This window comes from Natator depressus, chromosome 3 (genome assembly GCF_965152275.1).
Source record: "Natator depressus isolate rNatDep1 chromosome 3, rNatDep2.hap1, whole genome shotgun sequence".
Lineage (NCBI taxonomy): Eukaryota > Metazoa > Chordata > Testudines > Cheloniidae > Natator > Natator depressus.
The window spans coordinates 195,030,798-195,047,367 of NC_134236.1; the positions used below are offsets into that span (position 1 = coordinate 195,030,798).

The following is a 16,570-nucleotide window of genomic DNA, read 5'->3' on the forward strand; positions in this document are numbered from 1 at the left end:
CCTACACCTCTAGTTATTAGTGAAGTATGAATGCCTTTACCTACTACTTTATGACAGCGTGAAAACACTCAGTCAAGGTGCACTCTTATTAATGCATTTACTGAGGTTTGTTTGAAGAGCTGATTTTCAGTATCTTTGGTACGAGACTTTATGTCAGTGACGGCAGGTGGAAAAGAGGAAACAATATGTACTATCCAAAAGCCAGTTATTCAGAAAGATTTGATTTTAAAATGCAGATATTTCCTAAACACCTATATGGTATTTAAGGGAAATATCATTATTCACCCAGGATTAAACAGAAGAACATGACTCACACTAACAGTAAAACACAAAGCATTAGGTAGATTTTTAGAGGATTGTTAAAGTTAACTATTTACACTAGCTTTTCCTTTTTTAGTTGCCTTTTTCGAAGAGCCCCACTTCAAAGGGCTCATTTTTGCACTAGTTCCTGTCAGTGCAGGTCAGAAACACTAAAGTGGAAAGTCACTGCACTGCCGTGGCACAAAGAGTCTGTGCGGCTAAAATCAAACAAAGCCCAATTAAACTAATCATAACGTCCCAGTGAACACAAGGAAGCTCACCTGGTATTTCTGGACTTCTTGTGTGAATTCTCAACTCTACTCAGTACTTGGTACTATAATTACCCTGACCAAAATACTGTGAAATTACAGCTCTGATCTACTAATGGCTGCAAAAATCAAGCCGTTGTGGTTTCATGCCAAGGGGCCGTAGCAAGGTGGCGCAATGCTTTCTGACAGAGACGACAACTTCTAAAAACTCAAAAGAGAAAATTAACGGGATGTGGTTTACGTTGCCAAAGACTGTTCATTAATTACCAATTTAATCACTGCTGGAGGCATGACATTACAAAAATCTGGCTGAAAGTTCTAATAGATTATGAAGACCACCTAAGAAGAGTGACCAAGAAATGTACAAAACAATTAATACTGTTTCACTGCTATCAAAGACACTCAGATTATTTTACATCAAGTGAAGCAAAAGAATTAGTAGCTTCACAGTGCCACCACTAGGAACTGTAAATACAATGGCACACAATTAGTAATGCACATGTGACTTTTCGTTCAAGGCATATATCCTTGGGAAAGCCAGAACATGATAAGGAGAACAAAAGAAACATTTTAAAATGAAATGAATAAAGATTTTAACTTTACCCTTGTGCATGCTGAGCAATAACAGAATAGGCAATGCAAAATACAGCTCTTAGTAATGGTGATATCATCCTGGGATTCACAACAGCATGCACTGAACATCCATACAGAAAACATCCACAGTCATTAACAGCAGTATAAAAAGTGAATTCCAGAAGCTAAGAAATCTAGGCCTAGCTTATTTCACAAAAGTATCTCTCTGAAACAGAGATATATTTTTATTGCTAATATTTATGGCCAGGCAATCAGAAAGCATTTAGGTTGTTTAACTAACCCAATGTTTTTCATGTGACCTAAGGACAGGCTGATTGTTGATAATGTATTTTTTGTGCAGTTTGGTGGTCGATGCAACTTATATTTAGTCACAATCAATAAACTGTATACGCAACAGTTGACAAAAATAAACAATTGCATACAGACATTTGGGCAAGATTCTCAACTGGTGTAAATCAGCATAGCTCCACTGAAATTAATAGAGATATGCTGATTTACACCAGCTGAGAATCTGGTCCATTGGTATCTAAAACTGGAACCATATAAACATTTGTCTTGCATGATCAAGAGATACATTATACAGATCAAATGTCTTGCTGATGTGAAATTGACAGTACATATTAATTCTACCTGTGAATGAGACTAAATTACACAGCAAGGGGAACAGTTTGCTTTCCGCTCCCTTCTATAATCATATATGGGAGTCATATGTGGTCAGCCCTTGTATAGTGAAATACTATAACTTCACAATAAGAAAAATAGCTAAATGATCAAATATATTGTCAAAAGATTTAGAACCTTCTTCAGGATAGTCACTGACCATTTTTATCTTTAATGTATTTAGGAACGTGAAATAAAACAATTTGTTTGTTTTCGCCATCAATGAAAATGGATGGGACTATACAGACCTTAGTGTTTCATTACGAAGAAGTAAATATCAGGTTGGCTGTTTATTGAAGTGTTCAGTCAGTTGGTCTATTCTTCATTTAAGGAAGAGTGTATGGTTAAAATAGCTATGAAACTTGCCATACTCATGAAATTTAACTATCATACAGCATAGTCTTATCAGCTTAAACCATATTCAGCAGTTTTATAGTGGCATACATAAAAGACATATAAATGAATAACAGGGAATAAGTTACCAACACTCAGGGATTACCAAAATAATGTTCAATCTTTTTACCAATTAGATGGTAACTGCTTCTTTTGTAATCTCAAGACGATCTAGTGATCATATCTAAGTCTGGTCACAATTATCAGCATGACAGGCTAGTCTTTTTTTCAATCAATATTTTCCAATTAACATTAAAAGACCAAGGTTGCTTTCTGTAAAGTTCCACCCTTCAATAAAAAAGTATCTGTCATAGGTTTAATTGGCAAAACAATAGCTTTCCTACCTTGGTTTTCTCATAAAGAAATCATAGGAATGACTTGATAGCATTTCTTTGGATCTTAATCACAGGCATTTAATAGCTATCTAGGAAGGCCACAGAAAATTCCACTGATGACCTAAATGCCTTTCTTAATGTAGTATAACTAGGGATTTTAGTTTTTAGTTTAAATCAAAAACATCAATGGAAGTAATTTTCAAGAATTTGTTAAAAATAATGTTTTGAGGAAAGAACACTTATAATGGCAAGTTCTATTTAAAGAGGCTTTCAGTGAAATGAATGTATTATTTTGCACTGTCTACTGTAAATTTCATCCTGTATCACGCCTTGTCCATGCTGTCTGTGGTGTACTTTTGGTCATCTATTGCAGCAACATGGTAAGTGGCTTATTTTGGAGGGGAGATTATTGTAGGATTCAAACAATAAATGAAACTGTTTAAAAAAAGGCTTTGAATATTTAAAAAAACCTTATGTTTATTTAATTGCTGATGGAATATCCAGTATCTGTGCAAATGTATGCTATCAAAATTTAAATAAACTTATACAAATTGATTTCCCTATGAAGTTACAAATACCTAACCAGATTTTGTTAGTTTATGATGTTTTTCTGAAATGATTTTCATTTTCACTGTGTATGCTAAAAAAAGTTATCATTTTGGCACTGAAAAATATTTATGAAAATGAAAAGTAATGGGAAAAACAGATTGATACCTAAAGTAGAAAGAGCTTATTAAATAGCAATTAGATACAGCTGCAACAAGTTCTCTGAGCAACAGAGTAATAAAAAGAAGTATTCTGAGCAGAAAGAATTGATCTCTTAGCATCTCTCTCCTCCTACCTCCAAACATGCAAATATTGTATATAGTGAGTAACAGCTATTTTGTGAGCCACTTTATTTATGTATGTTCCGGTAAAGAAAAATCTGAATATTCTTCCCCAAATCTCTGTCTTTAAAAATATATAATTAACATCTTATATTTCTCACTCAGCTTGGGTAAATAACAAATGGTAATATTAACAACTAAAATATTAAGTATCTCTTTAGATAGTATATAGTAATTATGCTATCAACAACTGTTTAAACCTCAGTACTACAGGGATCCATCTCTGAAACCAATCTTTTAGCGTCTATTTATCTGTCTTTCTATCTTAGGTGTTTATATACGACATCCCTTGCCTCCAGGCACCGCCCCCTGCAGCTCCCATTGGCCGGGAACGGGTAACCGCGGCCAATGGGAGCTTCGGGGGAGGTACCTGGAGGTGTAGCAAGGGCAGCACAGAGAGACTAAGTGAATTACCTAATGTCACACAGGAAGTCTGTGGTGAAGCAGGGACTTGAACCCTAGGTCTCCTAAGTCTTAAGCTAGACCCTAGCCCAGGGGTGGGCAAACTACTGCCCTTGGGCTGGATCCAGCCAGCCGCGGGATTGCCCCTGTGGTGCCGCAGACCCCGCACCGCTCTCAGAAGCGGCCGGCACCACATCCCTGTGGCCCGGAAAGGTGTGGGGGGGTGAAGGGGGGGGGAGGGCGCTGTGCGTTGCCCTTGCCTCCAGGAACCGCCCCCCGCAGCTCCCATTGGCCAGGAACGGGGAACCGCGGCCAATGGGAGCTTCGGAGGAGGTACCTGGAGGCGTGGCAAGGGCAGCACACAGAGCCCTATGCCCCCGCCCTCCCACAGGGGCGGCGCAGGAACGTGGTTCCGGCTGCTTCCTGGAACAGCGTGGTGTGGGGCCAGGGCAGGCATGCGGGGAGCCTGCCCTGGCTCAGTGCGCACCGTTGCCACCCCAGAGCCACTTTAGGTAAGCGGCATCAGGCCGGAGCCCGAACCCTTCCTGCACCCCACCCCCCAACTCCCTGCCCTAAGCCCCCTGCCTGCACCTTGCACCCCAACTCCCTGCCCTGAGCCCTCGCTGCACCCTGCACCCCTGTGTACCCCAACCGCCTTCCCTGAACCCCCTGCGGCACCCTGCACCCAAACCCCCTGCCCTGAGCCCCCTGTTGCACCCCACACCCCTCCTGCTCCCCAACCCCCTTCCCTGAGCCCCCTCATTCACCTCGCATCCCTCCTCTGCCCCAATCCCTGTTCCTGCACACCGCAGCCCCTCCCACACCCTGCACTCCCTCCTGCACCCCAACCCCCTGCTCTGGCCCTGCATACAATTTCCCCACCCAGATGTGGCCCTCGGCCCAAAAAGTTTGCCCACTCCTGCCCTAGCCACTGGACCACCCTTGGCCAAGTCTACACTAAGGGTGCAATCCTGCAACTGGATCTGCATTTAATTCCACAGCACAAAACTTTGCCACTTGAGCTAACAGAGTAACTGAAACCAGTAATAGGTTGCCATCCTTTATGGGGAGCACTTCCCCAGATCAATGCAGACAAGCATAATTTTTTCCTGAAATCCATGATACTGACTACATTCCACTAGATAGTCTATATAACTAACACACACATACACAAAACGAATGTTAAGGCTGCAAAGCCAGAAGTTGGAAATGTCAGAATTGAGGTTGATCTTAATCTTAATTCTGCCCTTTGTGTATATGCATGATGATACAGTCTTTAATTGCATGATCACACACTATGTTTTCCAAAGGACCCCTGCCTCATTCAGTGCACAAGATGGACAGTGCTCACTGAATGAGAAGCTATTCAATATTTCATTTGACCCTCATTGTTTAATGTACGGCCCCGGGCCCTATTTACTACATACTACATATAAACTGTGCTCTGACTACAGAATTATTCATTTCCTCATGGGCTTTTCTATAGCACTACAGTATGTGAGTGTTTCACAAACATTAATGAATTTATTTTCACAACATACCTCTGAGGCGAGGTGATATTATTCCCATTTTACAGACAGGAAGTTGAGGCACAGAGCAAGTCAAGTCAAAAGTGTACACTAATTTTGGGTGCCCAGGTTGATATGCCTATTGCCTGACGTTTTAGAGCACTTAGCATTATCTAGTACTTTATATACTCGAAGCATGGCTCAACGGTACCCGCGAGTGCTCAGCAATTCTGCAAATCAGACTCCAGTCTCAAATTGGGTCCCCAGAAAATGAAGAACACAGAATTAGTGACCACCTGTGGAAAGTTTTATTTAAGTGACTTGCCCAGCATCATGCAAGAACTCTATGGCAAAGGCAGGGATAGAATTCACTTCTCCTGGTGGTATTCCACGGCCTTGACCATGACACTTGCAATCTCCCACCTCATTCACTACACACCACCTGACTTCTATCACAAATGAGGTAGGGTCCTACAAGCAAGAGCATCCTGTACTACACAACCTGGATTCATACCAGGTCCATCTTGGGCACTGAATGAAGCACGGGTCCTGAGGGAAAAACAGTATGTAATAATGTAATTAAAGATTGTATGATAATGCATATGCACAAAGGGATTAAAAATTAAGGCTTCACAGGAAATCTTAATTCTGGCATTTCCTATCTTTTGAGTACTTGACTTTGCAACCTTAATGTTCTTTTAATGTATTTTTGTAACTGTCTTTTTTAAATTAGATTTCCTTTTTTTTTTAAATTCCATCTGGTGTAATCATACTGTTACCCAGGTGGATCATTAGCTGGGCTGGAACAGTTAGTTCCACAGCACAGACCTTTGCACTTGAGCTACCAGAATAACCGATAGCAGTAGACAGGTTTCAGAGTAGCAGCCATGTTAGTCTGTATCCGCAAAAAGAAAAGGAGGACTTGTGGCACCTTAGAGACTAACAAATTACTAAATTTGTTAGTCTCTAAGGTGCCACAAGTCCTCCTTTTCCTTTCAAGACATTTCACCCAAGTACCAGCTGCTAATGATAACCACAACATAACTAAATTCAGTAATCTCTGGGTGGAGGAGTTATGCCAAAACCTAGCACTATTACATTAAACTTGAGAAAAGAAGAGTTAAATTAAAATGTGTAAGCCAGTCAAAAAGGGCCTACTGGTTAAAATGAGGAAATTAAAATCCTTAGACTCAGCATGGAAGCAATTCAAGTATCCTATAACAGAGTCACAGAATGAATGCGTATCCCTAAAAAAGAAACAAGAGGCAAAAACATAGCTAAATAGCAAGGCCAAAGATGTCACTAAAACCAAACAGGTACCCTTTAGAAAAAGGAAATTCAGATCAGTAAAGCTAATAGAAAGGAATATAAACTACAGCAGGTCATCTTTATAACGGAAATTGAGGAAGAATTTGAAGAGCAAATAGCCAGGCAGAAAAATAAACAACAGAAATTGTGTAAGTCCATCAATAATAAGACTCCTGTGAGAGAACTGGTGAATCTGTTGGACTGCCAGAGAGCGAAGGACAATGTGGAGAATCTAAATGATATCTCTGTCTCAGTGTTCACCACAGAGAATTTGGGGGAGATATGTACACTGGATCAACTCTTTGCAGATATTAAACATGAGGTACTTACACAGACTGCAGAGTCAAGAGAGATGGACCTAGAACAAATTGACAAATTGAAGCACAGCAAGTGACTGGGCCCAGAGGAAACATATTCAAGACTTCTGAAGGAGTTTAAGAATGAAGGGTGGGATTTTTAAAGGAGTCTGAAGAGGTCATGCACCTAACTCCCTTATACTCCTTTGAACAAAGTGGCGGAGTTGCTAACAAAATAGTGCAATCTCTCATTCAAATCCACCACTATGCCAGAAAACTGGGAAGAAGCAAATATTGTCCCTATCTTTGAAAAGGCATTGGGTTGGTCCTGGGAATTACAGACCAGTGAGCCTGATATCAGTATCAGGTAAGCTGGTTGAAATGATAATTAAAACCAGAATTATAAAACCCTTAGATGAATGTGATACGATAGGGACTATCCAGTCAACTTCTGTGCTTCTTTCAATAAAATTAGCACCTGTGATCACATGGCTCTGAAACCCACCCCACTGGTCTCCGAAATGCTGCACCAGTTTTGAGGAGCATAATATCGCTGTCAATCCCCAACATTCACCTATGGCACATGCTCTTCTTGTCCCTTGCTCCCACACTGTGAGTCCACTTTCTCAGTCCCTCTGATTGATGCGGTCACTTCTTCCTCTGACTGGCTCCTAGGCAGAATGGAGAAAGGATTCCAAACACAGGGATACTCCTTGTTTTGCCTGATGCATGACTATTAGAGGCACTGAACGGACAGGCCCAGCAGTGAAAGCCGTGCTCCCACACTGCTAGCGGATGGAGATAGGGGAATGAGAGGGTGAAAATGAGATGGAGTGATAGGATAAGAGTAGGGAAAACAGGCAGAAAATGATAGAACGTGGACAGGTAGGAAGAACAATGGGAAAAGAAGGGGCAGAGCAGACAAGGGGAAAGGAAAGGGAATCAAGGCACGAAACAATAAAGAAAGGAGGCACTGGATAGAAGGAGTCATGGAGAAGAGGTAGGGGAGTTGAGAGGGACAGGACAGGTAGGAGGAGTAGAAGATAAAGAAAAAAGAGGGGAAAGGAGCAAGAAGACACATAGTAAAGGAAGGTGAAGAGGACTGAATGTCAAACATGAGTAGTAAGAAATTGGGAGAAAGAGGAGGAGCTAAAAGATAGATAAGCAAATTCAGTCACAACTTTTCTCTCTTGGTGTCTCCAAGTCTGCCAGCAAAACAAGTTTTGAGTAAAGCAAGGAAGAACAGTGACGTCAGCGTAATGCTAATCTATAAGGATGGACAGATATTAAAGAGGGGAGAGATCCAGGCAAGAGAAGAGAAAAGCCAAGAGAGTTCAGAAAGTTAAGGGAAAACAGCCAGTGCTTCAGGAGAGGTCAGCTAGCAGCCAGTAAAAAGTGACAATGGAGTCCACAAAACAAGGAATGGTCAGCCAGGACAACAACATGGCTACTGAAGTAAATAGCACAATTCTGGCTCCACCTTGGGAAGGGAAAGGTTTGGTGAGTGAAAAGGGTCTGATGTATTTACTTCATGCATAATGGAGAACTAGGAGGAGGGATAGCTCAGTTGTTTGAGCACTGGCCTGCTAAACCCAGGATTGTGAGTTCAATCCTTAAGGGGGCCATTTATGGATCTGGGGATTGGTCCTGCTTTGAGCAGGGGGTAGGACTAGATGATCTCTTGAGGTCCCTTCCAACTCTGATATTCTATGATCCTTTTCTTTAAAAAGGACTTCATTCAAACCAAATCAGAACAGCAAATACCTAACAGGAGTAATGCAAATGATATTAGTTTATGACCACTGAATGGACTTGGCAATTCTCCCTTTTTTGTTAGGATCAAGTGTGCCATAGGTACACACATAGTACTCATTTGTTTACTTTTAAAAATGCCACTTATAGTGCTGAGATGGAAACTACAAATATTAAAATAAAGTACACGGACCAAGATTTTCCAAAAGCGACTAAAGATTGTGGGTGCCCAACTTGCGGCACCTTCAAGGAGACTGATTTTCAGAAAAAAACGAGCACCAGCCATATGAAAAATCAGGTCCCTTTTATCTGTCTCAGTTTGGGCTCCCAAAAATTGTGGTCCCTCAAATCACTAGCCAGTTCTGAAAACTAGCCATGAAGTATTTTGTAACCACATTTTTTCCTCCTCTTTTCCTGAAAATCACCAATAAAGGGCCCAATCCAACTCCAAAGTGCGACCTGAGTAGGAGTTTGATTAGAAACTGGATTTTACTCCATGCAATTGAAATTCGGACACCTAACATTCCGGCCAATATGAAACCGAAGATGCCTGGCTGAAAGTTCTTCCTTACCGCTAGTATTAATGAACTGCAAAAAACAGCAGCTATCAGAGAAAAAATAATCTGTGCTATCCAAAGCATTTTTTCAGGAAGCTAATGAAGTAATGGTGTATGGCCCGGTGTAAATCAGTGTACCACCACTAAAATAGAACTGGATGCCTGGCTATTGGCACGCAACAAATGGGTTAGAGAAAGAGAGAAACTCTGCCCTTCCAGAAGTCACCTGCTGATCTTGCAAATACACGAATATACTTTACCTTATGTATATGGGGGTGCGCGCGCACACACACACAAAGTACAAACACCACATTAAAAGCATGTTAAGATTACAAAGCCAAGCACTCAAAGGCTAGAAAATCCCATAACAAAGTTTTCTTATGCAACCTTAATTCAGCCTCTTTAGTATGCATTATGATACTGTCTTTAATTACATGATCACACACTATTATTTTCCACAGGTCCCGTCTCATTCAGTAAGCAGGATGGACAGTGCTCACTGAATAAGCAGCTATTTAATATTCATTTTATCATCATTGTTCTATGTATGGCCCTAGGCCTTATTTTACTGCACTATAATACACTGCTCTGAATGCAGAATTACACATTTCCTCATAGCCTTTTCTATGATCCTCATCAGTATAGCCTTTGAGTGCTTCACAAACTTTAATTATCTTCAGAACACCACTGTGAGGCAAGGGGGTGCTATTATCCCCATTTTACAGATGAGGAACTGAGGCAGTGAGAAAGTAAAGTTAAAAGTGTGCCTTAGATATGGGTGACCAGTTTGAAGTGCCTTTCACCTGATCTTTCTGAGCACACAGCATGATCTAGTACTTTGTATGTTTTCAGCACATCTCCCATTGACTTCAGCTGCAATAGCGAGTGCTCAGAACTTCTGGAAATCAGACCCCAGGCGTTTAAAGTCAGGCACCCAGAAAATGAGAAAAAGACAACTAGTGACCACCTATGAAAAGTTTGCTTTAAGTGATTGCCCAGAGTTCTACAGGAACTCTGTGACAGAAGCAGGGACAGAAACCAATTCGCAAGGGCAGCATTCATCTGCCTTAATCCTTTTTCTTTCAGCAGTCCGTCCCTTACTTCATTCAGTACACACCTTCTAGACGCTCTTAGGGTTCCAATATGACCATCAGATAGCTCTTTTACCTCCATCCAAGAGGACTGCCCCGAGACTTCTCTGAGCTGATGGTCTTTTACCAAGATCTCCTCAAGGATCTGGAAGCTAGTTTCAGTGACCAGGTCCATAGTGGCCGCTGAGGGGAAGGACCTCCTAGCAGAACACGTGCTAGACAATCCACACCTTAGGGTGCAAGTGGTGGAGTCCCCCTGCATGTGCTGGAAGTTGGCTCTGGCTGTACCACCACACTCAGAGACCTCCTGGACCATGATCAGATAGACCCGTGGCACTGAACCAGCAGATGGGGCTGCCCACCCTGCATGTCCCCCTGTCATGTGCGCTAGGAGGTAAGGGCATCCTTTCTTCCTGCTTCTCTTGCTTTCTTCGAGCGGGTCCTGTGGGAGAGCGCTCCCTGCCCATCCCTCACCCTGCCCTCTGGAATTTGTCATCAGGCTCCTGCCCCTCAAGCCTCCCCGACATGCTACTTGAGCCAGCTGAATGCCATCCAGCTGGCCTACCTCCAAACCGTACCCAGAGAACATCTGTACGTGTTCGGGCTTCATACCATTCACTTCCTCACCCCTGTGTCATGCCCTGACACCAACTGGCGGGACCAGCTGCCACCTGTGGAGGGCGGGAGCTCTGGTAGCCCAGTCTGTACTCCACTCTGGTTCCACAACCTGCCAGGGATATCAGCTGGTAGCATCTCCATGGAGCTCTAAGCACTGTTGTGTTTCTAGTACAGCACACAACCTGCCCTGACTCCTGTCCTTTCTGTGGTGAGAGTGAGACCCTGGCACACATCTATGTGGAGTGCGTCAGGCTGCAGCCCCTCTTCCAACTCCTCTAGAACCTCTTGCTGAGGTTCTGGATGCACTTTTCCCCCATACCTCTTGATTTATGCACAGCCCATCTGTGGCCCCACAAAGTTACAGGACCTCCTTGTCAACCTTTTCCTGGTGCTGGCCAAAATGGCCATCCACTATACCAGCAGGAGGAAGCTGGATGGTGGTGGGGGTTGGAGGTGGGACACTCGGTCACTGTAGGGCCTACTTCTGGGGTTCCTCACATGTTCACACCTCCAGGAAGAGTTCCTCTGGGCGATGTTCACTGACTCCTAAGACACCTTTGAAGAGCAGTAGGTCCTGTCCGGGGTTCTCTGTTAAGTGTCACCCTCTGGAACCCTGATCTTTAACTTTTAACATTCACTCCCATCCGTTTTTTTCATTTGTTGTCCTCAATATTCTCTTATGGCCTGGGTTTAATGGCTCCTCCCTCCTTGGTTGAGGGGGTGGCCTTTAGTACCATCCCCCAGTAATCACAAGTACACACCTTCCAGAGCTGCCCAGGATTCCGTTATGAATAGAAGATAGCTTTTATCTCCATCCAAGAAGTCTTCCCCGAGAGTATCCCGAGCTACCAGTCTTTTACCAGGACCTCCTCAGGAACTGGAAGCTAGTTTCAGTGACCAGGTCCATAGCAGCCACTGAGGGGAAATATTTCCTCACTGTAGCCCTGCTATACAACCCACACCTTCATGTGCATGTGGTGGAGTTCCCCTTTGTATGCTCGAGAATGGTGTCACCAGAGTCTGAGACCTCCTGGACTATGGTCAGAAGGACTGGGTGGACCCTGTGGTAACTGGCCAGATCAAGTATTGCTCACCCTATACATCCCCCATCATATGCTCTAGGAAGTGAGAGCAGCCTTGCCCCCTGCTTCTCTCACTTTTATTGAGCTTGTCCCACCCCTGGCCCTCTGGATCGTCGGGCCTCTGCACCATGAGCCTCCCCAGCTGCCCCATATGTATCACCTGAGTGGGATGGATGCCTTCTAGCCAGTCCATCTCCAAATCGCACACTGTGAACATCTCTACATGCTTGTGCTCCATACCACCCACTTCCTCACCCTTGTGGGACAGCCTATTTTCCATCATAGTCCCACAGCCTGCCAGGGATATCAGTTGGCAGTTCCTCCTCGGAGCTGTGTGCATGGGAGCGTGGTGGATGTGGTTCATGGACTCTCCTAACACTTGCTTCTTTTGCAGTCAGAGGGAAATCTGCCGCACATCTGCATAGTGTGTGTCAGGCTGCAGCCCGTTTTCTGACTCCTCTATAACCTCCTGCTGAGGTTCTGGCTGCACTTTTCCCTACCCCTGCTTGTTTTCGCATACCGCATCTGTAGCTCCATCGCAAGACCACCTCATCAACCTCCTCCTGGCACTGACCAAGAAGGCCATCCACCAGATGATGAAGAGGAAGCTCAACAGAGGGGTGGCTCTTTGGCTGTGGGTCCTGTTTCCAATCCCTCTTTGCTTTATGTCTCCAGGCAGAGTTCCCCACTTTCCCCTTGCTCCATATCCCAGTTTTGCCGCTCGTCACTCACCCAGCCCTGACTCCTCTCCTCTCTGAAATCAAGTGGGGTGGCTTCCTCCTTTTCCTCCTCCTTGCTACCTACTAGAAGGAGCACTGAGAGCACAGGTGAGACAATATTCCAGCTTTCAGTTCCTGTGACATGTGCACAGTGGCCCCTAATTAGCAGGAGGTGCAACTGCACAAAGGATATGTCTACACTGCAAGTAAACACCTGCAGCTGTCCCCTGTCAGCTGACTTGGTCTTGTGGGGCTCAGGCTGTGGGGCTGCTTAATTGTGGTGTAGATGTTGGGGCTCAGGCTGGAACCTGGGCTCTGCAACCCCGTAAGTGGGGCAGAGTCCCTGAGCCTGGGCTCTAGCCCGAGCCTCAACATTTACACAGTTTTTAGCCCCACAGCTTGAGCCCCGTGAACCCGAGTCAGCTGACCTGAGCCAGTTGTGGACATGCCGTGGGTCTTTTATTCCACAGTAGACATTCCCAGAAAGTCCTTCTAGGCCCCTGCAGTCCCAAGCTTAAGCATGCTCTGTACAGATGGAATCTTCACAGAATTTAGCTGCCAAACTCTAGCAAAGTCTCTCCTGAACATGTGTGAACTGATATTCTCAGAGTTTCATAACTTGTCCATATTTGGGCAGATTTTTATGGGGATGGCCAAAAGCACCCCTGATACCAGTGTAACCTTCCTATGAAATTTCAAATTCCTGGTCCAGGGCTAGAGCTTCTCAATGAAATGGTTGTAAGAATTTTTTAACATGGACAGAACAACATATTTTCCCTTCGCCTTGTTCTGAGAAACAGCTAAACTGTTTCCCCCCCGAAATTTACCAAAAAAAAAAAATATATATATATAGGCACCTGTCATGGAAAATTTCAGCCCGAATGATTAAAGTTTGGAAACTTTATATGGAACTGAAAACATGGTCTTACAATAAAAAGCGTCAAGCAACCTTAACTAGGCATCACTACCTGAGCTGCCTTTTCTATAATGCAGTCTGATCTATTGAGAAAACCTACTTTTTTTAAATGAAGGTGAAATTTCTAGTAACATTCAATACTTTAAACTCATTTGCAAAAAAATAAAAAAAATCAGACACAAAACTCACACATCTTCTCACCGTGTAAATGGGGCTCAAGCTTTTTTTTCGCTTCAAGGAAAAATTAGTAAAAAAAAAAAATGTCTAGTTTTTTTTGGGAAGAAATAAACATTTTCTAAGAAAAAAAGACTTATAACTGCAGAATCAGGACGGCTCAGAGAATAAAATTTGCCAAATTCTAAATTTACTTATGTCTCTGAAATCTCACTCAAATCAAAAGGCAAAATTTGACCCTAGAGGACCAGACTATTAATGATGTGAATCAGTGAATGATTCGAAATCTTTATCATAGTCATCAGAATTTAGTCAGAGTGAAGTTCTTAGTGAAACAAGTGCTGTGGTATCAGTTCAGTCTCTAATACACAATGGCTAGAATCACAAAATTACTGCACATAATCTGACACAACAGGCAATCTCTGCTTTGAAAAGATTTGCATAAAAATTAAGTTAGCTTTAATCTTCAGAGAGAATGGTCCCCTCCAGGTCACCACCGAGGTTACTGGTGGGGCAACGGATCCCTGCAGCTGCCTCCACACTGAACCTAGTTTGCAGAGCTACACTTTCCAATGTCACCAACACAATTCCTTCTTATGATAAAAGAACACCAGTAAAAACAGCGTAACACGCCATGCTATAATTTAACAGGTAGTTTTGCTTTTCATCCCACTAGTGACTTAATATTTAAAAACAATGGTGCCAATCCTATAAGATGCTCAGAGCACTTCCAATGAAGTCTATGGGCCTTTTCCATTGACTTCAGTAGAGGGAGAGTCAGGTGCTAGTAAGAGCTGATGGTACAAAGCACCCTGAAGGATTGGGACGTTCACTTTGGAAAAAGTATTCTCTGTGGGCACTTGCCCCCCCACAGAAGTTACATTTTGACCAAACAAAAATTAATTAGCTTACTGAACCAATTAAAATATAAACGTGTAAGATGAATTAAAATATTTTCTTATGTTAACTGCCATGACGGCCAACACTGCTTACATCGCTCAGCTGCTTAGCATGGGCTGGGGTGATCGTACTGGTTATCTGTTTATTCCCTGCTTTTAAAGCTGCATCTCTTCTTGCTTGCTCAAGAAGAACTCTTGCTCGTTCTTTAAGTTCTTCTTGTCTTGACAACATTCGTTGCTTAAAAATAAAGAAGTAGAATTAATGGCAAAGAAACCCCACCATATTCAACAGTGACAGAGTAGTTAGTAGCCAGGAGCCTGCCTAAATAGTAAACGTCAGGATTCAGAGGATTACAGCTTCATGAGGTGACATAAAATTCTACAGCAATGGAAAATAAAGATGATAAAAATGTAAAATTAAAAAATAACCTCACAGGCCTTTATGACATAAACAGAGTTTCACTGATTTTCTGTTAACATTTAACACCTTAAAACTAGAGCTGTCGGGAAAAAAAATGAACTGGCTAGATGGAAACTATTTTACATCTACTATGTATTTAACTATTTAAAATATGTACGTAAATGTAATTCTTCCTTGGCTACTGACAGCTGGTATAATTCCACTTCCGTCCCATAAAGGGACCCATACGCAAGCTGCAAAACCAGCAAAAACATGTACCTGTATTTTAGCTACAGTCAGAAGAAAGGTTTCAGAGTAGCAGCCGTGTTAGTCTGTATCCGCAAAAAGAAAAGGAGGACTTGTGGCACCTTAGAGACTAATCAATTTATTTGAGCATAAGCTTTCGTGAGCTATAGCTCACTTCATCAGATGCGGTCAGAAGAAAGTTCCTTTTTTCGATTCGCACAACTGATTACCTCTCAGAGTAGGAATAACATTACGAGGAGCTCTGTGTAGGCACAATGGATTGACTGGAACAGTTACAAGTGCCTATGTGCATAACCCTGACTCTTTGACTCTGTCCAGTTATGTAACTCCTGAAATGAAGACCCTGGGGACATGGCCCTTCATGTGTTTTTAGGCCCTGGAAGAAGGCCTATATATGAGCTGGGGCTGGGGCCATCATGCTTTGGAGGATGTGTTCCTGCAACAGCCAGGTTTATGTGCTGTTTTTCTGGCAAAGGCTGTGGCTGGTACAGCTGAGGTTTTAAGTTTGATTAACTAGTACAAATACTCAAAAGGATTAACTACCCTAGAATGCCCCCTAAAGCCATCCTTCATCCTTCTTAGCCTATTTTCCCCTTGCACTGAAAATGTCAGTACAGAAGACACACAGCCTTTACCTGTCATGCTATTTTCTGTGGGCCAGATCACTCCCTCCCGTTAAGAAACCAATTCACAGGGGAAGAGTTGCCAGAAAACCTCATGAGGTTCCACTGCTTTTGGGGAGGTGTTTGGGGCTCCTGCAGAGTTTACAGTAGAATTGCAGCTGTGCCACTTCTCCCTTCTGCACAAGCAGGGAGAGAGCTGCACCTGGGTCTCAGAAGATGATCCTAGTCTAAATCATCTCCTTTAAAGAAGAGCTATTCACCTAACTTCTAAAAGAGAGTGAGCATGTAAAAAACCCACAACGCAATATTCCGTGTAAACATAAGAAACATGCCTATCTGTCCATCTAGCCAGCTCTTTTATGTCCACATCAGTGTAGTAGTGTTCAATATAAGTACTAAATTTCTTAAAAGAAAACGTATTCAGGTCACACTTGCTTGTGAAAGGAAAAAGGGGTCCTGGAAATGTAAAACACTGCTCCATCTGAACCAATGCACAATACTGCAGACTGGCCACACACAT

The 16,570-nt window shown here is 43.0% G+C and overlaps 1 protein-coding gene across 11 annotated transcripts in view; it reads right to left on the reverse strand.

Moving 5' to 3' along the window:
- Positions 1-16,570, reverse strand: part of EHBP1 (EH domain binding protein 1) — a 319,529-nt gene that overhangs the window by 72,233 nt on the left and 230,726 nt on the right. For all 11 annotated transcript variants that reach the window (XM_074949596.1, XM_074949591.1, XM_074949600.1 and 8 more), the window contains one exon: positions 14,855-14,998. In XM_074949596.1, coding sequence (XP_074805697.1) covers positions 14,855-14,998 — 144 coding nt within the window. The remainder of the gene's footprint in view (positions 1-14,854; positions 14,999-16,570) is intronic.